Here is a 21,309-nt window from a genome sequence, read left to right as displayed (position 1 = left end):
AAAGGCAAAAGATCAGGCTAGCAGCTCACACACAGCACAGATCCCAAAGCATGGCACAGCCCAGCCACATTCCCACCAGCAACTCCTCTGCTAGAGCTCCAATGTTCTGGAACCAACAGTCCATATCTGGAGTTGATCACATAGAGTTTATCTACAGAGACAGACCACATGGAGCTTGGCCATCCCACACTCAACCCAAAGGGCTGAAGGCCTGCAGATAACACTGTGGTACTATGTATCTGCTGCATGTCGGGTAGGAAAACTGTGTTCAGTCCCAACAGCCCAGCTACAAGCAGAGCAGGCTGCCACAACGTGATGCAGCAGGCAAAGGAACACAGCCCTAGTCCTCAGAGCTGCCCTGAGATCCAGCTGCCCTGCTTTGCTGCCAGGGCAAAGGGCACTGTATGGGCTTTTATCCTGCTCTGGGGTTAGCAGATTAGCCAGGTGCTCAATCACATGCTCAAAAGCCACAGAACTTCATCACCCCGCTCCCCACACTACCCCCCTCCTTACCAGGCAGTCTCGCTGCAACGTTTTCACCAACGCACTGAAGGTGTCTGCATCCAACATCAGCCCCTCAGGCATGTCTTGGATGAAATCTAGATCCTTGTACGTAGGGCTGGACTTCTCCTTTTCCTTCTTGGATGCCCGGCGTTTATAGGTGGAGCCTTTCAGGTCGAATTTCAGGTGCATCTTCACCACGCGAGGCAGGATGTTGTTCATCACCACCACGCGGATGTTCTTGCCCCCTGACTGCACACAGTAAAGTCCATAAAACTTGGGCAGCAGGGTCCGTGGGTTCTGGTTCAGGTTCTGCAGCAGGGTTAGGGAGGAGGGGGTGGAAAAAAATACCAAAGAAAGGGGAAAGGTCATTTGGGAGAAGACTCCTGAGGTGCTCAACACAAAGCGTCTTGGAGAGGTCACACTAGGGGGTCTTCATCCATCCAGAGATTTCCTGAGCTTTGCGTGAGAGCTTACAGAGCACATTTGATAAACTCCTGCATTTCAGAGGCTTTAGGACCTGAAAATACCACTGTGCTTTGAATATGGGGAATGAGATGTTCAGCACTCACTGGGCAAATAACCAAGTCCGGAAATTCCCTGCTCTCCCCATCAACAGCAGCTAAAAAAGGGAAACCAAACTGGAAGAGAAATAAACACAATAAGTGGGAACTTTAAGTTTAAAAATAACATCTATCTCCATCTCTTCAGAAGTGTCAGAAACCAAGAGCCGTTCTCTGGCCCAGAATAAACCAGGGATGAGGTATTTATATGTGTGTTTTTTAAACAAAACAACTGAAATTTTCTCCTCTTTTCAGAGAGTTGCTTTATAAAACACAGTTGGCCAGAGAGCACGGATATCCTGCTGTGTGATCATGGCCCTTTTTTAGGCAGTGGTATTATTAGGAATGACATGACAGGCATGATTTGCTTGTTCAGCTTTCTGAAGGTTTGGGAAGGAAACCGAACGTCTCTGCACGCTCTGAAAGGAAGGACAGAGCTGTCAGATGCTCTGACAGACAGCAGAAGCACAGCTGCATTAAAATTTCATGCCCCCCCCCCAACCCTCCCTTCACCTCATGGGGTGCAGGAGCGAGGAGCCCTCTTGTGAGTGTGTTCTCCCTCTGTGACCCACGCTGGGGAGGCTGAGCACAAACAGCACTTGCCCAGCTTTAAAGTAACAGGGGGTGAAACCGCCCCCCCTTCCTTCCCAGCCTCCTCTTACAGGGGTGAGCTTCCCATGAGCAGAGAGATCATGCACCATGGGAACCCCAAACCGCAGAATCACACAGCTGGAAAAGACCTTGAAGCTCATCAAGTCCAACCGTTCCCATCCTGTGGTGAACCAGATCCCTGAGCACCTCATCTCCCCTTTTTTAAACACCCCCAGGGAAGGTGACTCAGCCCCTCCCTGGGCAGCCTGTTCCAGCCCTGACAACTCTGCCAGGGAAGAACTTTTCCCTCCCATCTGCTCTGACCCTGCCCTGGGGCAGCTTGAGCCCATTGCCCCTTGTCCCATCTCCTGTCCCCTGGCTGAAGAGACCATCCCCCACCTCTCTGCACCCTCCTGGCAGGGCAGGGGAGGTGGGGAGAAGGTCTCCCCTCAGCCTCCTCTTCTCCAGGCTCAACACCCCCAGCTCCCTCAGCTGCTCCTCAGAGGATTTGCCCTCCAGCCCCTTCCCCAGCCTGGTTGCCCCTCTCTGGACTCGCTCCAGGACCTCAATGTCCTTCTGATGGTGAGTAGCCCAGAACTGGACCCAGCACTTGAGGTGTGGCCTCACCAATCCCCTCCCCAGCCCTACTGGCCACACTATTCCTGACACAAGCCAGGATGCCATTGGCTTTCCTGGCCACCTGGGCACACTGCTGGCTCATATTCAGCCTGACAAACTGCACAGACAAACTGACATGACAAACCCAAGCTAGTCCCAGGTGCCAGTGAACACCCACCATGTAGTAGCCAGGAAGGAGCTTCTGTAGGAATTCAGCTTCCTTGTGCATCACAGTTTTTATGATGAATTCATCGTCGCTGGTGACATAGAAGAGGGAGCCGCTGGCACCAGGGTTCGACAGCTCTATCAGAGGCTCGTTACACAATGAATACTAGGGAGAGAAAGAGGAAAAGGTTATGTTTATAGCCCCCCTCTCCTTGCACACTGAGTTCCATGCCCTTGAGGGCTTTCCCCAGCACACCATCTCCCTGCAAGATTAAGGGGCAGCAAAGCTTAAGCGAGACCTGTTTTCATTATAGGTTAGGTCTGAGCAGCAAAGCTGATGGACAATTTACAATTAGAGACTGAGATTACAGTTCAGAGCATCCCAACTGCTCAGAATCAAGCTAATCATCCCCTTCCAGTGACATCCAAGCTGCATAATGACATCTTATCTGCTCCCATTGTGCATGTAGGCACAGAGCACGCTGAGGCTCCTTTCAGCACGTTACCGGAAGCGCAGACGGGATTTTAAGAGACGTGACAGTCTGCCCAGGGTATCACTGTGCTGGAGGGAACACAATGCACTGGCTGTTTCCAGCAGCCTCCCTTGGCATTGGGGTCCCTTGTTACAGAGGGTTTTTTACAGCCCCATCTTCCCTCCCCCCATCAATCCTGCTAGAAACACATGAGATGTAGTAGACCAGGTGTTGAAAGGACAACGAGGGGTACTGCTTTGGGGACTGGAGCAGGAGGCTGCTTCCAGAGGTTGGTATGCAAAGAGCAGGTCCTCATTTGAGTGAGGACATGCCCAGCAGCCAAGGAGAAGGAAAAATCAGGTAAAAAAAAAAAACAGCTGTGTGCACTTGGCAGTGAGGAACCAACCCCAAAGGGACTGCACAGGTCGAGGGCAGCATCACATCAGCTGCCACAGCAAGAGGTAAGGTGGGGAGAGGGAGGTAAGGTATGCAAGGGACATAATCAGAGCAATAAATTAAATGTTCATCATTATGTACTGAAAACAGCTTTCAGCCCTGCACAGATTAATGATCCAAGATGTTATCAAGTTAATTATCTCATGCATAATTAAAGGAATTAGCTGCCGTGGCAGGCAAGGGAGAATCAGGGGAAGCAGAAGCAACGCATCAGAGCCGTGACCTTTGCAAGTGAGGCAAGGCTCTTTGCCTCACCCAAGTTTTGAGGCACTCATCAAATCAGCCAGCATTATCTTGGATGGCACAGATGGGGACCACGGTTACTGTCAAGCCGTGCAACGGCACAGATTTGTTTCTACTGGTAGGTGTTCAGCTATGAATACTCCTGTCTACAGCTGAAGTCAGAAAAACAAAAAAAAGGGCTATTAAAAAAGGGGGAGGGCATACAATTGTTTGGACATGTTCCTTCCTTGGTTCAACAAATGTCCTCTTCTGAAGAGCAGGATGTCAGTCACGTGCTGGGGACCAAATTCAACCCCAGTGTACTCCAAGCAGCAGCCTGTACTACTAGGTATTTTAAAACCAGCCTTTCCAGCTCTGAGGAGCTTTTGGAGCAAAAGAACAAGCTGTATTTTATTCTGCCTTTTGTAAGATGATTAAAATAACTACTCTGGCATAGCTCTCGAGTGAGTACACAAGGAAAAATCCCATCTTTGTCCTCAGAGCCCCAGGGGACGTTACAGGGTTGCACCCTGCAGAACACAACCCCTTTTGCTTGTAAACACACTGAGTTATTGTCACCCACAAACAACAGCGAGGGAACCCCACCGCGTCGCTGACACGGCACATGCTGGGTGCAGATCACTTCATTTCCCCACCTCTAAGCAAATGAAGACTTGGGCTCAGTGGTGTTGGTCTTGCCTGGACCAGCACCAGATCTCCTCCAAAACTGAAGAGAATCCCTAAATCCACAGCCTGTTCCCCACTCCTTGCTGGGATTGGAACGATTCCTCAACTCTTTTAGTCCTTTTTAGGCAGGAATAAGCTGGCAGCCTTGGAGGTAAATTTCTTGTCTTGCTCTAGACCATCCCAAATAAAGGAGGAGAGATGGAGATAGCCAAAAAATCCAGCCATACCAAATAATCATCTGGACGAATCCCAAAGAGCTCTCGGAAGTACCGGAACGCCACTGGTGCATAGGTCTTGAACCTGAAGTCAGCGTAATGATGAGCTGGGGTGAGGTTACTTCCTTCACTGCACAGAACAGACAGGACATGAGCAGGGTCCCTGTGAGGCTACAGGGTATTTAAGATATATAAAGCCTTGTAAAGAGACATCTTAGTAACAACAACGACAACCAACCAACCTTCTGTGGCAGGACAAGGAGAAAATCGGTTTGAAATTATCTCCCAAAATCTACTTGCAGAGTGCAAGGAACAACTGCTTGCCAAGGAGAACATATTTACACAGAGAATACACCTTTTAAGAGCTCAGTTTCTTCAGAGAGTTCAAGAGATCCCATGATTAGTTTCTTCCATCTCAAACACAGATAATTTTGTGGAAAAAAATAATCTAGGTGGACAGGGGGAAAGCCAAGCACGTGGGAGGGCTAACAAACTCAGGCATGTACTGCTGCATCTTACATTGCACCTCCTTACAAACCACTGCAGGATCTCACACTTCCCACTGCTATGTTTGCATGCAATGGATGCATATTTTAAACACTCAGAGCATCCAACTCTGATCTGGAGACAGATGGAAGGTCTCTTGGAAAAAAATCTGTGAGAGGGGAGAGAAATAACTCATCCGTTCATTTTGTTTCTCCCATCTCTTTTACCTTGGGAAAAAAATGCTCTCCACCACGTAGAAGTCCTGCATCAGGACATCCCTCTCTGGCTTGGAGCTCAGATTGCCCACAGTATATCCAATTCCCAGCTGGATGGCTCCCTTCAGCGTGGATGAGGTGGTCTGCCAGGAAGACAAGAGTGGTCAGTGGGCATTTTGCAGCAGATGATCACAATAACATCCCCGTAGGACAACACAGTCACATCTGACTTCTGCGGGGTCATCTCAGGCACTACCTACTGCTAACCAAGTTCAACCAGCTGCTGAAGGGATGGATTAAGGCTTCCAGGTTTGCTGGTTGCACCATTACACAGTACAAGGGTGCAGCATGAATCTAAATCACATCAGTAGCTGCTGGGCCCCAACTTCTCTCCCCAGCCTCCCACCTACCACAACGGTGCCACTTCCCACCCCACAGAGCCAAACCTTTTTGTAGGTGGTTTCACCAGAAGCATCAACGCCTCGATGACCTATCTTCTTTCCTTGGCCAGGCTGTCCTGGTCCCTGCAATGAGAGAGCACAGCTAAAGCCCAAAGTGGAAGCTGACCTGGCTGACAAGGACAAGCAGAGCAGCACAGGCACAACCCCTCCACCCAGGATCACTCTCCACCACTGGAGAGAAATCTGCAAGCAGGTGTAACTGGCACTGGAGAGCTTTAAACAAGGCTGTTTGAATTATACATCCATCCCTCAAGACAAGAAGGGTTGCAATACCCAACCATGCCATCTGATACCCTCAGTGCTGACTGGGCAGAGATGCTGAGCTTGGGAAAAATCCGCCTGTTTCCCAGCTGCTGAGATTCCCCTGCTGCCTGAGTGTGATTTCTCACTGATTTGAGACAGAGATGTCTTAAATCCAACAGCAAGAGAAGTTTATTCTTAAAAACCCCACGCCCTCAGATGCCACAGTGACGCCTCGTGCTTCACTGGAGCAGCAAGAGACAGATAGAAGGGGCAGCATGACCTCGCTCACACCAGATAACCCACTGAGTTCTCATCAGTTTACAACCCAAAGGATGAGCCTGCACAGGGTGAACCACAACCACAGCTCCTCCTGAAGTGCTGCACAGTGTTCATAGGAGCACAACGACTGCTGGCACGTCAGAGGGACAGCAAACCTACTCCTATCCCATTCTCCTTCTCTTCTACCTCCAAGCCTCACTGGGCCTTTTTTGTGCCCCTCCAGGAGGTCAGATGGCTGCTGCACCCTTTCACAAGCATATCTGGCCATGTTCCATACAGTTCCTTCTGCAAGCCCAGGGCAGGGCCTCTGTACTCTGCTATGGGGCAAGGTTTCATCTGCTCTTTGGCTCTCCCACCCCCCCCAGCAGACCTGGAGCTGCTGGTAACGTCTGGGGGTTTGTGATGCTGAAGAACAGCCAGGCTGTGGCTGCTCCTTTAAAGCAGCACACAAAGAGACCCAAGGTCATTTCCCAAGCACCAGCATCACGTCGCTGCCTCTGGAGCGCCGCTCAGCCCCATCTCTCAGGGCTGCTGGCTGCTGCAGACAATGTCTAATTTTGCTCAGACTACAGAAGTTCGTTTGTTTTAGAGCTTTTAATCAAGAGCCTGCAGCTATTTCTGGGGAAAACCACTTGTACTTGTGGCACTAAGGGGCAGCCTGAGTTTTCCTTCCAAAAAATCTTCTTTCCTACTCTGGTTTCAGTGCGCAGCACAGCCCAGGCTGCTCCTGAGTCCTCCTCCTGCATGCAGTGGTGATTAGCAGCCAGCTTATCCCTTCCTCATGGCTCTGAACCCAGGAGCTGGAGCCTATTACACACAAGCTCAAGCTGTATTGTCCTGCCTCGTCATGTAGCTCATCATCATCCTCTCAAAGCGATTAACAGGCACAGGTACTGGGTAAGAGATTGCCAACAGATGAAACGCAGCAGGAAAAGGCTCTTCCCAGTGCCTTGCTCTACCTATGACTGTGTTTCCAGGGTGAGAATGAAGTGATCAACTCTGACAGGAGCTGAGCTTCCTTCTACACACATTTCTGTGGAGGAGAAAAGAAATCCAAGCAGCATATTCCTGGTGGCTTTATGGGAGGGTTTTGCTATTCGTGTGTACAAATGCTCCTCATCCCAGGTGAGCAATGTAAAGGGGCACATCAGAATTATAGAAGGGACCCCAAGGATCACAGAGCTCCAACCCCCCTGCCACAGGCAGGGACACCAACCTCCAGGCCTGGAGCTACACAAGGTTGCCCAGGGCCCCAGCCAACCTGGCCTTGAACACCCCCAGGGATGGGGCACCCACCCCCTCTCTGGGCAGCCTGTTCCAGCCCCTCACCACTCTCTCTGGAAAGAACTTCCCCCTAAGATCTAATCTAAACCTTCCTTCCTTCAGCTTTAATCCATCCCCCTTGTCCTGCCATTATCTCCCCTCTGAACAAGCTGATTCCCCTCCTGTTCCTCTGCTCCCTCCAGGGACTGGGAGGCTGCAATGAGGTCCCCCCACAGCCTTCTCTTCTCCAGGCTGAACCAGCCCAGCTCCCTCAGCCTCTCTTCATAGTGGAGCTGCTCCAGCACTCTGATCATCTTTGTGGCTCCTCTGACCCCTCTCCAACAGTTCTACATCTTTCTTGTGTTGAGGGCCCCAGATCTGGACAGAAATTTAGAGCAAACAAAAATCGTCTGAACGTGGTGCCCTGAACCAAGAGCGTGGGCTTCGGGGAACAGCTTTTAGGCACAGATCCTCCTACCAGATTCCCTGCTGCCAACTGCAGAGTTTTGCTCCAGAAGGTAACAGTGATTCAGCAACCTGGATTATGTGCGAGGGAAGATCAGTCCCTTGAGATATACCCCTGGTTTGTGGCTTCACACATCACTTTGACTCCCAGGAGTAGGTGAGACCCAACACAGAGCCCTGGAGATGCCCAAGACATGGATTCTCCATCCATCACCCTCAGGTGCCTCCAGCCACTTACAGACGTTACAGATCACACAGCTAAAACTGGCCAGGTCGTGGACATAATCCCTTCCCATCCCCTCTGTGACCGTGGTGATGCCAACACAGGGACTCCAGAGACCTGCCACTGTTTTTCATTCACCCAAATCAGAGAGATCAAATTTCCAGCGATCTTAAATGGGTTTTGAAATCGAGATTGGCTCAAAAAAGGCAGGCAGGAGTGTTTTCTAGAGCTCTGTGTTCTCAGTTCTCAACATGGGATTTTCGAGGCCAGCTTTACAGCTCTCACCTCAGTGATGGCTGTCTTCTTCAGTCCCAGACCTAAGGAGAGAAGAGAAAAGCATCAGTAAAAGTAGGGACATCATTAAAAAACCACCCCAAAACAAATCACTGAGGAAAAATCCATATGCTTTTCTCTTTCAAGCCAGCTGGGAAGTTTTTGAAGCAGCTGGTTTTGCTCAGTTTTCAGCTTCACCAGAGCAGGAGGCTGAAGTTATATGGGTCACCTGAACAATTCCATATTCAGAAGCACAAAGAGGCATGATTTTTCCTAGCAGTCATGTTTCCTAGAGGCTTCAGGAGAGGGTTCTTGCAAATCCCTGCTGCACCATAAGTAATAGGTCCGTGCTGCACTGAAGCGTCGGTTACATGCACAAGCCCAGAGAGACACTTATGAAGCTGCTTTCCAGCCACTCAGAAGGCACTTGACGAACTATATTGATAATTGAATCTATTTATAGAATCCAAGGTCCAAATATATCACAAAAATGAATGCATCATTTCTCTCCAGCACTGCCTTTGGGAGAAGCCACCATTACTCCGTTCCAGTGAACGGTGAGAAATCAGCATTTTGCCTCCAGCTTTTAGAGCCACAGGCAGGGGCAGCAGCAGGGGCACGAGCCCTCCTCTAGCACCAGCCCAAGTTTGAAGCAGCTCCTTATTTTTAGGCAATGGTGAGAACAGGCTCCTGCCCAGACCCTTGCACCTGGGATCACCTCTGGAGAGCCACCATGAACAAGGATCGAGACCTGATGAAGAAGAGCAGCTTCCCACCCCAACCCAGCAGCACAACATCCCCCACCAAAGCAGCTCCCCAGCCTCCCCAACCAGTTATTAGGTCAGCCCAGTTGCTGGGAGAGAAGCCCACGTGCAAAGAACGCAAACCCAAGTGACAAATGTAGGACCACCTCTTTAAGGGAGGAACCCATTGCCCCCTGCTCCTGTCTAAGACATTTCTACAGACACAGATCATCACACAACTCACAATCCCTTAAGACAGGTTTAATTTTGCAGGAGATTGTCTAGCTGAGCTTGAATGCTTTGGTTGTGAAGAAGAAAGGCTTTTCCAAGGCCTCCCCTTTTCTCCACTTGAGGACAATGATTCATAGAATGTGTGAGGTTGGAAGGGACCTTTAAAGGCCATCTGTTCCAACCCCCTTCAGTGAGCAGGGACATCTTCACTAGAGCAGGTCACTCAGAGCCCCATCAAGCCTGATCTTGAATGTCTCCAGGGATGGGGCCTCCACTATGTCTCTGGGCAACCTGTGCCAGTGATCTGCAACCTGTGCCAGTGATCTGCAGCATATTCCTGGTGGCTTTATGGGAAGGTTTTGCTATTCGTGTGTACAAATGCTCCTCATCCCAGGTGAGCAATGTAAAGGGGCACATCAGAACTGTAGAATCATAGAAGGGATCCCAAGGGTCACAGAGCTCCAACCCCCCTGCCACAGGCAGGGCCACCAACCTCCAGGCCTGGAGCTACACAAGGTTGCCCAGGGCCCCATCCAACCTGACCTTGAACACCCCCAGGGATGGGGCACCCACCCGCTCTCTGGGCAGCCTGTTCCAGCCCCTCACCACTCTCTCTGGAAAGAACTTCCCCCTAATATCTAATCTAAACCTTCCTTCCTTTAGTTTTAATCCATCCCCCTTGTCCTCCCTTTGTCTACTACAAGAGTCACTTGGGTTTTGTTTTAAACTGCCCTCTCTAGTGCCCAGGCTCATGGCAGGAACAGAACCATGGGCATGCAGCAAGGGTCTCAAATCCTGCTCCTTCTGTGCAAGCTGTGCTGCACAGCCCCCTCCCAAACAGGAGGATGGGGTGAGCAGGGTGGGACCCCCTCACCAGCACAGAGCAGCTCCTCTGTCACCCACCATGCTTGCACATCCCTCAGCCCAGGGGTCATTGTGATGGGCAACGTGAAACCCCATTAGTCCCTCCTGCTCTTCGCTGCCGCCAGCTCAGGCTCCGCACAGCGACACCAGTTCTTGGGCCAAACTGGGCAAGTTATTGTTCCAACACAGAGCCCCACAGCGGCCACAGGAGCAGGAGATACAGCATGAGAGGGAGCAGCAACTTGAGACCACAGAGGAACCCAAATGGGAAATGCTGCTGCAGGTTGGACACTGGAAATTACTGGGAACCCAATGCAGTCCCAGACCAGGGAGGCTGCGCTGTCCCAGCCACGGCTGTGACCACTCTCTGACTGTGCTAATCTCTTTTCTGCACTTTGTCACGAGTCCAGAGCAGGAGATTATCTTTAATTTTGTGATAATTACCACAAGCTGCTTTCATTCCCTGCTTTTAAGTGTCTGCTGCTGTCCATGTACCAAATGTGGAATCAACACCAACCGCTTGCGCGGAGGAAAAGGTACCAAAGCTGAGGAACTGGTGGCTCTCCAGGAGAAACGATGCTTCAGGTGGACAAGAGCATCACCAGCAAAACCCCTTCCCCACAAAGAAAGTAAAAAGAAAAGAAATAAACCAACCAATTTTACAAAATCAACTTGTCCAGGCAGGAAACATAAAGATCTTCTGCTGGCTAGTCGGTGTGCAGCACTCATCTGTGCTCAAACAAGCTGACAGATGGCCTTGCAAACACTGAGTGAACTCCAGCTTTGGGGGTTATAGAGCCAGGAGAGACAGCACCGGGGTCTGTGGGGAGTGGGAGCTCTGCTGAGGGAAGTTTCAGCACTCCACAAGCTAATTGAAGTGATTCTTATCCGATTTGGTGCAGCTTAGCAAGGGTGAATTCAGAACCGGGAGGAGCGGCTCTGGAAGGGGAACCCAGGGCTGAAACCCCTCGTGTGGGGGGTTGTGCTGCATTTCATGCACGCCTGACCTGCTGCCATCAGCTCCTCTTCTCATCTGCCTACGGCTCTGAATCAACCCCAGCCCAACACTTGAGCTCCTCTGGAGCCTCACAGAGCAATGGTTTGGTTGTAGCATTGGGCCATCCTCAGCTTTGATTTAACACTTATTTATTTTCATACCCAGAACCACCAGGTTGGAAAAGACCCTTAAGATCATCAAGTCCAACCATTCCCATCCTGTGCTGAACCAGATCCCTGAGCACCTCATCTCCCCTTTTTTAAACACCCCCAGGGATGGGGCACCTACCCCCTCTCTGGGCAGCCTGTTCCAGCCCCTCACCACTCTCTCTGGAAAGAACTTCCCCCTAATATCTAATTTAAACCTCCCCTCCTTTAGCTTTCCTTTGGCTGGGAAGTTAAAAACAAGGGTTTCATGTTCCATTTATACACAGAGAATTTTTTTTTTTTTTTTTTAAAAATCTAATCAAGGGGAGTTAAAAGAAGTCACTTGGCTCTCTCCAAGCCAGGTAAGGCAAGGTGACCAGCAGAACTCCTTCATCCCAGGAAGAGCCATGGAAACCCTCCAACCACTGAGGAGGAGCTGCTTAGGAAAGTTTACAATCGTCCAGAAGAAACCTCTTTGAGGCCTGATTAAGGAGCCTTACAAAGGAGACAGATGTATATACACACACATGTGTGTTTATGATTAATTACCTGATGCTTTACCAGCTCTAGAGAAATCAAAGTGAGTTTCAATAACCAGCAATTTATCTGGGCTCCTTTCTCTGGTCAGACTGTGCTGCATCATTAATAAAACCTTCATTCTAGGACACTGCTTACTGGGAGATACACAACAGGACCACAACTAAAAATACCTCAGGCTATCAACACCACAGAAAGCTCTTCAGCTGGAGGCTGTACCAGTGGGATCCCTCCAAAAACCTGACCCACTGGAGGCTCTGCCGGTTGCTCCCAGTCAGGGCAGCAGGAATTGCAATCAAAGATGGCTAATTTCAAAGCACAGTTCTCCAGAAGCCCCTGACCAGCAGTTACAGTCAGTGTTTTGGTTCTGGTTTTAAACTACTGAGGTGACAGCAGCCCTGTCAAAACTGGTATTTAACATTAACCCAGCGTAATCACAGCATCAGCGAATGCGTTGGGTTGGGAGGGACCTTTCAAGTGACCTAGTCCCATCCTTGGAGTGACCAGGGACACCTTTAACTAGAGCAGGTTGCTCAGAGCTTCATCCACCCTGACCCTGAATGTCAAGGAGCAAGCAGCCCAAGGCAGTGAGAGTGGATGGGACATGAGTGACCAGAAGCCAGACTATCAGCAACCTCCTGGAAAAAGCAGCTTCTCAAGCACCCAGGATGCTCAACTTCTGATCATTAAAGACATTTTCTTCCCATAACACAACACAATTGGACCAGGATGAGAGACATCAAGTAAGCCCCAATGCCAAATAAAATGTCTGGGGCTTTTCCCCCCTAAATGCAGCATCTCTCAGCAGAAAGAGCTGTAGGGAATGGCCCTGGGCATGGACAGCTGCTTCTGCCATCGGAGAGCTTGGAGAAATAATAAAGCAATCTGAGATTAATTCTGCTTGTTATATAGAATCTAAATACAGCTTTGATACCAAAATGTACCCTTTTAGCCATGGAGCACTGAATGATTTTGGGGGCTATCTACACACAGCCTGAACTTGTGTCCCCCACCAGTTAGCCCCAGCCAGGCTGGTGCCTGGGCAAGACGGGCCCCATCCCTACTGGCAAGCAGGGCAAGGGGAGGAGAGACCCTGCGCCCATCACCCGCAGCACAGGGAGCTCCATGTTCCTCAGGGCTGCTTGGTCACCATCCAAAGTCCAGCAGATATTTGCAGATGGATAGAAATGCAGGCAGCATTCAAACCAGACTTCCAGGAGCAGCTAGAGAGCGGTAATCCCATTTAATCCCACCTCTGCTCTCCTCCCTGTCCTCTGCTCCCGCTCGCTGCCCACGCCAGCTCCGCGCCGCGTTCCACCGTCCCCAGCGCGCAGGAACCACCTCCACTCTGTGAAGGGAAGATGACATTTGCAAACCATGATCTGCTGCACCAACTCCACGTGCCATGCTCTTTTGCCATGCCCTCTGTCTCTTTTATTTGAGCATAAACTCGTTAGGGAGAGGAACGGCAGGAAGAGCTCGATGTGGGGGTGAGGCAGGACGGGGCCTCGGGGCTCTGCTGTGACACCTGCCCTGTAGCAGCCACACAGCTCCCCTCCACTCTAAGCAGTTTCTATTTCCAAGCTCTTCAATAAACCTGAGGTGGGCAGGCTGCAGAAAACCCCCAGCTTCCCTCTCCAGGTTTGTTTGGGGGTTTTGAACCCCAAACCCCAGCAGCTGCTCCCCTGGGGACAAAACAATATGATGAGCCCTGCACTATATACAGCCCAGTGAGGCTCAACGCCAAGCATCCAGCATCGCCGCTGCCAGGGGCTGCCACAAAGAGATGGTTCCCCAGCAAAGCCACCCCCCCAGCCTATTTAATTTTTTGCTTTTTATGCAGAAACTCTTCTCCATCTCCAAATCTGTCGCTCCAGCTCAGGAGGCAGGGCAGAAGCTGAAGATGCAGGCGGTGAGTTAACACGTTCCTCCCTCGGCTGCAGGTGCGGGAGCGCGTCCGGGGTGCAGCCCTCCTCCTCCTTGGGGAGCCACGCTGCTGAGCCAGGACATACCATGCTAAAACGTTTCCTTGACAACTCCCCACAAAAGTGCTTCCAGCACGGAAGCCCAATTACAGTGGGGAAACAAGCAGGACAAGACCAGGGAAATGAAATTTAAAAAGGGACTGATTTGTTTGCTTGTCTCAGATCAGCTGCACAGAGGGGAAAAAAATCCCAAACCCTAATAATAAAAATAAAAGGAGCATTTGGGAGTGCCTAGCCCAAACTGTGTGACACAGCCAACAAGAAAAGCAGCCCCAAAATCTCATCAAGAGAGGCACAAACAATAGCTGACACCCAGGAGCGGAAAAGGCTGCAGCAGTTCGGCTCCGCGTGCAGCTCTGGCATTATGCAACCCAGTGCGATGGTCGGGCAAACATCTGCTGGATGGGGAAGGTGCAGTGTTATCTGAACACAGTGTTCCTGACTCCCTTCCACGCCGCCGGTCACAGGAGGATTGTGAGTGGAAACAGCACACACTCCTCGGCACGTCCAGAGCGGCTGAGCCCACGTGGGTGGTGGGGGGCAGAGAGGTGAGATGCTCCCAAGGTCAGGGACCCCGGCGGCGGCTTTAGAGACACCAGCCTCTGGCTGTTCTCTTTATTACAACCTTCAAGTCCAAATCTGCCAACCAGAATTCCCAGCCAAGCTTGATTAAGAATAATTAGAGAGCAAACATCGCGGCAGGAAGCGTAACCTCTGCAGGACAGAGCCAGCTCTCTGTACCTGTGATGACATCCAGGCACAGCGGCACCACCTTAAAACCACGGTGCCTATTTCCAGCGAGGTCAGAAAAGGCCAAGGGGCTTTGAAGTCACATTCCTGGTAATTAGAAGAGCCAGAGCAACACCCAGTTGTCCCCTTACCTTTGCTCAAGGGTAGGACAAGTCTGGCATCCCCTAATAGCAGGTCCCAACGCACCCACACAGCCCATGGGAGCATCTCCTGGCTCCTGGGAGAGCTGTACTTGAGCAGCAGGAAGACAGGGAGCATCCTATCGCCTTTCGAGTTGTGTTGCAAAAACAACAGGGACCTGGATGACCCCAGGCAGCCCCTGGGACTCTTTGTGTGTCCAGATGGAGTTGTCAGTTGCCACAAGATCCCAGAGAGCCATTTCCCACCCCAGGTCAGAGAAGCACAAGACAGCTTTGCTAAGGCTCGGTCCAGAAGTCACTTCCCTCCTTTGTTTGCTGAGTGCCGCCGTCTCCCCGCACACTGAGAACCAGGATTTGGCACTTCTAACTCATGCAGCATCCCCAGCATCCCACCTCTGGGGCAGGGAGAGAACACTCAGCTGCATCCACTGTGCTGCTACCCTCCAGGGACCACTAATGAAGAAGTGAGGTGACTAATCCGAGGTTACACACTGCTTGCCAGGGCCAGAGCAGTTATTCTGCCCCAAATACAGGGGGTTCATAGTGAGGCAGGGCTTTTAGCTGCATGAGTCTTACCAGCAGACCTCCACACCTCCCAGACAGGTAGGGATTAGTGCTGCTGGAGGTTCTCCTCCACCATCCAACCTTTGCAAGGTCCCTTTGCAACTCGCCTTCGCTGTGAGGATGGTACCAGGCACAGGACAAGGATCAGTGGCTGGGAAAAGGATAACTTCACTGCAGCCAATCCCAGAACTTTTTAAGCTGATAAATAGCACAGGATGTTGTTACTGAGAGGGCAAAACCCCTTTAACCTCTGTAACCCTCTGAAGGACCTCAACCTGTCTTGGGAGAGCGCTGGCAATTCAAAGCCACCATTCAGGCTGCTTTTAAGAGCAGCACAGCAGCTACACAGAGCACAGGATTGCAAGACAAACCACTCCCCCTAAATTCTCTCCCAGCCCTTTCCCACAGAGGGCTTTGCAGCTAAAGGAAGTCAGCACCTCTGACCTAGGAGGGACGGGTCAGCTTGTCACGTAACACTTATAGAAGACGCTTTTAAACAGAAGTGATAAACAGGGAGGTTGTTCCCCTTGCTCATTCACCATCAAGGATTATCCCCAGACTAAGCCACGTTAAAACAGAAGAATGCCACTCAGGGAAGAAAACTGCATCCCCAAATTTTCCAGTTTCTGACCCTTCTAAAAGACATGTCCAAGTCCAGTTACAACGGTCACAGCAGGTAATGGCAGATAATGGCAGAACAAGGGGGAATGGACTAAAGCTAAAGGAGGGAAGGTTTAGATTAGATATTAGGGGGAAGTTTTTTACAGAAAGAGTGGTGAGGTGCTGGAACAGGCTGCCCAGAGAGGTAGTGGATTCCCTGTCCCTGGAGGTGTTCAAGGCCAGGTTGGATGGGGCCCTGGGCAGCCTTGTGTAGCTCCAGGCCTGGAGGTTGGTGTCCCTGCCTGTGGCAGGGGGGTTGGAGCTCTATGATCCTTGGGGTCCCTCCAACCCAGACCATTCTATGATTCTATGATTCTATGATTCTAAAGAAATCCACCTGAAGTCTCACAGCAACCACCTCCCACGCCACCAGGACAGAGCCTGAAACTGGGGGAGCTCAGCATCCCAACTGACTGCAAGCTCCAAGGGAAAAACAACTGCTTTGCCTGCAGGCCACCCTTCACAAGTGATCCTGAAGGCACACCTGGGTTTTTTAAGGAGTGGGGTATTTCCTGATTTACTCCGTAGCCAAAGCTGCTCGGGTAAATCCTTTAAGATCCTCTCGCTAATGTCGCTTGACAAGAGATTTTCTGGGGGCTGCTCCAACAGTGAAGCCTTGAAAGGGGATTTCAGAATGGGGCCACGTACAACATGCGTCACTCGATGATATAAAGTCCTTTTGCTGGGCTGCTCACAGCAGGTTGAGTAACCTCTCCCCTCCTGAAATGCTTCCAGGCTGCTGTGGGTGCTGCTGACAACACTGCACCACACACACACCCCTATGGAGAGATTTGCATCATGCTGCTGAGGACAGGCTCTGGGTGGGAGAGGAGATGGGGGACATGGATGATTCAAAGAGTCAAAAGCATCAGGTTGAGTTTCTGGATGTGTTTTTGAGGCTGGGTTTGTGATACAGCCCTTCAAAGAGCATCCCCTCCACGCAGCTCAGAGCTTTCGAGCTGACCAGGTCCCACTAAAGACATGCAATTCAACAGACCAGGAAGAGATCTTTGTTCAAGGCCTACTTCTAAATAAACCCAAGCTTCTGCTGCTGTGCTAACCAGAAATTAAGCTCTCCAGCTGCACACATGGCTCATCAGAGCTTGTTCAGCACCAAGCTATCAGAGATTTCACAGCCTTATTCAAAATGAAACACCCCGACTCACACGCAGCCGGGGCCGGCGGGCGCGTCACTGCTTCCCACAAGTCTGTCCTCTGCCCTCGCTGCCTGTGCCACACACCATCCAACCCCTACAGCAAATCCCAGAATCCCAGGCTGGTGGGGGTTGGCAGGGACCTCTGGAGATCCCCCAGTCCCACCCCTGCCAGAGCAGGGTCCCCTCGAGCAGGCTGCACAGGACAGTGCCCAGGATCACGGGGTCTGAGTGTCTCCAGAGATGGAGACTCCCCAGCCTCTCTGGGCAGCCTGGCCCAGGGCTCTGCCACCCTCCCAGCACAGAAGTTCCTCCTCAGGCTCAGGTGGAACTTCCTCTGCTCCAGTCTGTGCCCATGGCCCCTTGTCCTGTCCCTGGGCCCCCTGAGCCCACCCCTCAGAGGTTTCTCAGCACTGAGCAGATCCCCCTCAGCCTCTCTGCCCCAGAGAGATGTTCTGGTGCCCTCAGCATCTCCACAGCCCTTTGCTGTCCCCTCTGCAGGAGCTCCCTGTCCTTCCTGCCCCGGGGAGCCTGGCCCTGCACACACTGTTCCCTGTAGGGCCTCCCTGGGGCAGAGCAGAGGGGCAGGAGAACCTCCCTGACCTGCTGCCAGCATCTCCTGGGAGATGCCAACACCTTCTCTCTCCCCTGATGGAGGGGACTGGTTCCCAGGAGGGGCACCCAGCCTCCAGACCTCCCCCACACAGGGGCTCAGTGACCAAAGGTCCCCTGCAGCAGCTCAAGACAGACCACGTACCTGTGTTGTGAGACAGGGGAAGGACCTTTTGGGCAAAAGATCCCCCCACAAGGCATGGGGGGCTGTAGGTTAGGAATAAATTTAAATTCCTGCTGACCAGCTTCTCCTTTTCCAACCAGCTTTGTTAGGCCAGCTTCTGCTCTCTGTGGCTCCTGTGCTTCGTTGGGTGCTCCTGCTTGGCTCTAACAAAGGCACCTGAACAGATGGAACAAAACAAGCCAGAGCAGAACAAGCTCAAAAGATGAAGTGTGCTGCCAAAAACCCAACTCAAAGTTTCAGCAAGTAGTCCCTTCTCTCTCCCTGGGCTGCTGGCTGTAGCATGGCAGCATGACTCAGCTCAGCGGGAAACAAGTTCCTTTGAAAATAAGGAGATTTGTAAAAACCCTCCTAGAGCTCTGAGCAGGACATAAAATGGGTGAGATGTGTGGATGGCCCAGAAGAGAGAACCTGGTGCCTAGGATGCTACAAGGACATTTCAGTTGCACTACACTGATGATCATGGACAATCTTCTTCAATACAGGTGACCAGAAGCTGAAGGATGGGCTCTGACAGACCTATAGCCTGTTCAAATGCTATGTCAGTGAAGCTGCTCCTGCAGCCCAGCCTGGAGGAACTGCACTTGAAGGTTGAGCCAGGCATCTCTTGTTTCTATTTTACAGTGCAGCTGTGTCCACTTAACTCTGGAGCACAAAGAGGACATGGGCCTCTTGGAGCAGGTCCAGAGGAAGCCACAAGGATGATCTGAGGGCTGCAGCACCTCTCCTACAAAGACAGGCTGAGAGAGCTGGGCTGGCTCAGCCTGGAGAAGAGAAGGTTGTGGGGAGACCTTCAAGCCCCTGAGGGACCTACAGGAAAGCTGGGCAGGGCTGTTTGTAAGGGCAGGGAGCTATGGGACGAGGGGTGATGGGTTTAAACTAGAGCAGGGCAGGGTTAGATGAGACCTGAGGAAGAAGTTCTTCCCTCTGAGGGTGGTGAGACCCTGGCCATGGGTACCCAGAGAGGTGGTGGAGGCCCCATCCCTGGAGACACTCAGGGTCAGGGTGGATGAAGCTCTGAGCAACCTGCTCTAGCTAAAGGTGTCCCTGCTCTCTGCAGGGGTGGGATGGGATGGCTTTAAAGGTCCCTCCCAACCCAACCCAGTCTGGGATTCAATGATTTATTCACTCATTTGGGAACAAGCTCTGCTCCAGGCTCTGCACAGGTACGTGTCCAAACCAAAGATGCAAAAGAACAACGAGTAAAACCCAAAGGAGCACTTTGGCTCCTGAAGATCTGCAGCACTGCTCATCCCCAAACTCCCAAAGGCATCTGGGGTGCTGAGGACACTTCACATTCCTGGTGATGCCATGAGCCCTTCTGCAAGCAGCAGCACTGTTTTGGGTTCAGAGGAATGGAGACCATGGTCATTGCATGCTGAGCTTACCCTGTGGATCCTGTGTTTGCACGGGATACAAGAGCAGCCATGGGCTTTCTGAAGTGTCTGTCACAGTTTTTAGACTGTGTTTGACAGCAGATTTATTAGGTGAGAGAAAACCAGTTACTGTGGAGCTGAACCACAGTCCTGAACCAAGAATATTTAACTCCTGAGCCCTTCTCAGGGCTTCATTCAACATCAGCCTGATGGGAGGAAAAACTGAGGATGCCCTTTGAGGAAGGGGTATGAAGGAACTCGAGACAGCAGCATCCAGTGAACCTCAGGCTAACATGGCTCAACTATGTAGGAGAATCACACAGGACCTTTCATACTGTTGGTGGAGACTTTACTAAAACCAGAAGTGAAAGAGTTTCCCCGCACGATAAACGTGACGAGGCTGGATCAGCCACACGCTCTGCCACTGCCTGGGGAGAAGTGAGGGACACTGTGCTCAGAAAGAAACAGAAACCACAGCCAGGCTCTGAGAAGCATCTCCAGGAGGACAACCCAGCTCAGCCTTCCCTTCCCAGCTCAGCTGCAGGGACGTGCTGCTGGCTGTGCTTCACACCAGCGCTGCGGGGTCGGATACGGACGGGTGTGGTAACACCAGTCAACAGCCACCTAACAGCTCTTGCTGGGGAACCCAAGACACCCAGGACTGGCAGAGGATGTCCCATGGCTTAAACTCTACAACTCTTGGCTCCCCACCCAGTCAACCTCCTGCAGCTCAGATGGCTCGAGCCCACCGATCTGTACCCACCCCGCAGCGGGGCTCCTCCAGCCTCCCCAGGGAGATTTTAATGGGAGAGTTACTGTTATAAAGCACAACAAAGTGGGAGTTAGGAGGCTGAAGAGCAGGCAGGCATCGATGGCTCTCCATGGGCAGAGGAAAAGGCAGGTCTGATGGAGCAGAACCATCCCACAGGTACTGCAATGTCATTTAAGGATGGACCTGGCCAAGGTTTTGGATGGAGAAACACCTCTCAGCTTCATCTTTGCCAAAACGGGTGTGTGGGTATTGCCAGGACATAAAGGCTGCCTGTCTGTAAGGCAAAGGTGTTTGGAGACCAGGATTGAGCCAAAACAACCTAAAAGCAGGAGCTTGAACAGGCAAAGTGAAGTGACCCTCAGCACTGCTGCTTCTGCCTGTAACATGTTCCTTTTCCCTGGAGACGAGCAGCTGCTGTTCAGCTCCAGCCCAGCCCTCCCACAGGCCTTGGATTAAGTGGGTTTTCATCCTGCCTCACCCTTACAGATTTGTTTTCCATCCCACCTCATAGGAAAATCTGCATTTAAATTTCATCTGCCCTGGTCAGGCCCCACCTGGAGTGTTGTGTCCAGCCAGGGATCTCCTGGAGAGAGTCCAGCAGAGGCTATGGAGATGATTAAAGGGCTGGAGCATCTCCCCTGTGAGGAAAGGCTGAGTGAGCTGGGGCTGTTCAGCCTTGGGAGAAGAAGCCTGAGAGGGGATCTGATCAATGGTTCCCAATATCTGAAGGGTGGGACACAAAGGGAAATGGCCAGCCTCTTCTCAGTGTCTGTGGGGACAGGACAAGGGGAAATGGCCTCAAGTTGAAGCACAGGGAGTTCCACACCAATCTGGGGAAGAACTTTTCCCCAGTGAGGGAGCTCTGGGACAGGCTGCCCAGGGGGTGTGGAGTCTCCTTCTCTGGAGAGATTCCAGCCCCATCTGGACACCAACCTGTGTGCCCTGTCCTAGGGAGCTGCTTTGGCAGGGGGTTGGACCCCATGGGCTCTGGAGGTCCCTTCCAACCCCTGCAATCCTGTGATTTCTTCAGATACCCTGAAAATTCACCTTGTTCCTTCAGGCTACAGTTTGCTCTTCCTGCTGGGTGCTGGGCACCTCCAGCTTCCTGCACTCAGCCTTTTCAGTTTAGAAAAACAGAGATTGAAAATAAACCCAGTTGTCCCTGTGTTTTACAGCCCAGGAGCTGGGGAAGCCAGAG

General features: G+C 51.6%; 1 protein-coding gene across 1 annotated transcript in view; it reads right to left on the bottom strand.

Moving 5' to 3' along the window:
• PIP5K1C (phosphatidylinositol-4-phosphate 5-kinase type 1 gamma) overlaps nucleotides 1–21,309 on the bottom strand; it is a 48,107-nt gene that overhangs the window by 14,141 nt on the left and 12,657 nt on the right. Inside the window, exons 2-7 of the mRNA XM_084276482.1 lie at nucleotides 8,403–8,443; nucleotides 5,639–5,716; nucleotides 5,205–5,335; nucleotides 4,504–4,621; nucleotides 2,452–2,604; nucleotides 514–813 (exon numbers count right to left, since the gene is read on the bottom strand). Coding sequence (XP_084132608.1) covers nucleotides 514–813; nucleotides 2,452–2,604; nucleotides 4,504–4,621; nucleotides 5,205–5,335; nucleotides 5,639–5,716; nucleotides 8,403–8,443 — 821 coding nt within the window. The remainder of the gene's footprint in view (nucleotides 1–513; nucleotides 814–2,451; nucleotides 2,605–4,503; nucleotides 4,622–5,204; nucleotides 5,336–5,638; nucleotides 5,717–8,402; nucleotides 8,444–21,309) is intronic.

Source organism: Gallinula chloropus (genome assembly GCF_964237585.1).
Source record: "Gallinula chloropus genome assembly, chromosome: 28".
Lineage (NCBI taxonomy): Eukaryota > Metazoa > Chordata > Aves > Gruiformes > Rallidae > Gallinula > Gallinula chloropus.
The sequence above is the reverse complement of the archived record's forward strand: the minus strand, read 5'-3'. Positions and strand labels throughout refer to the sequence as shown.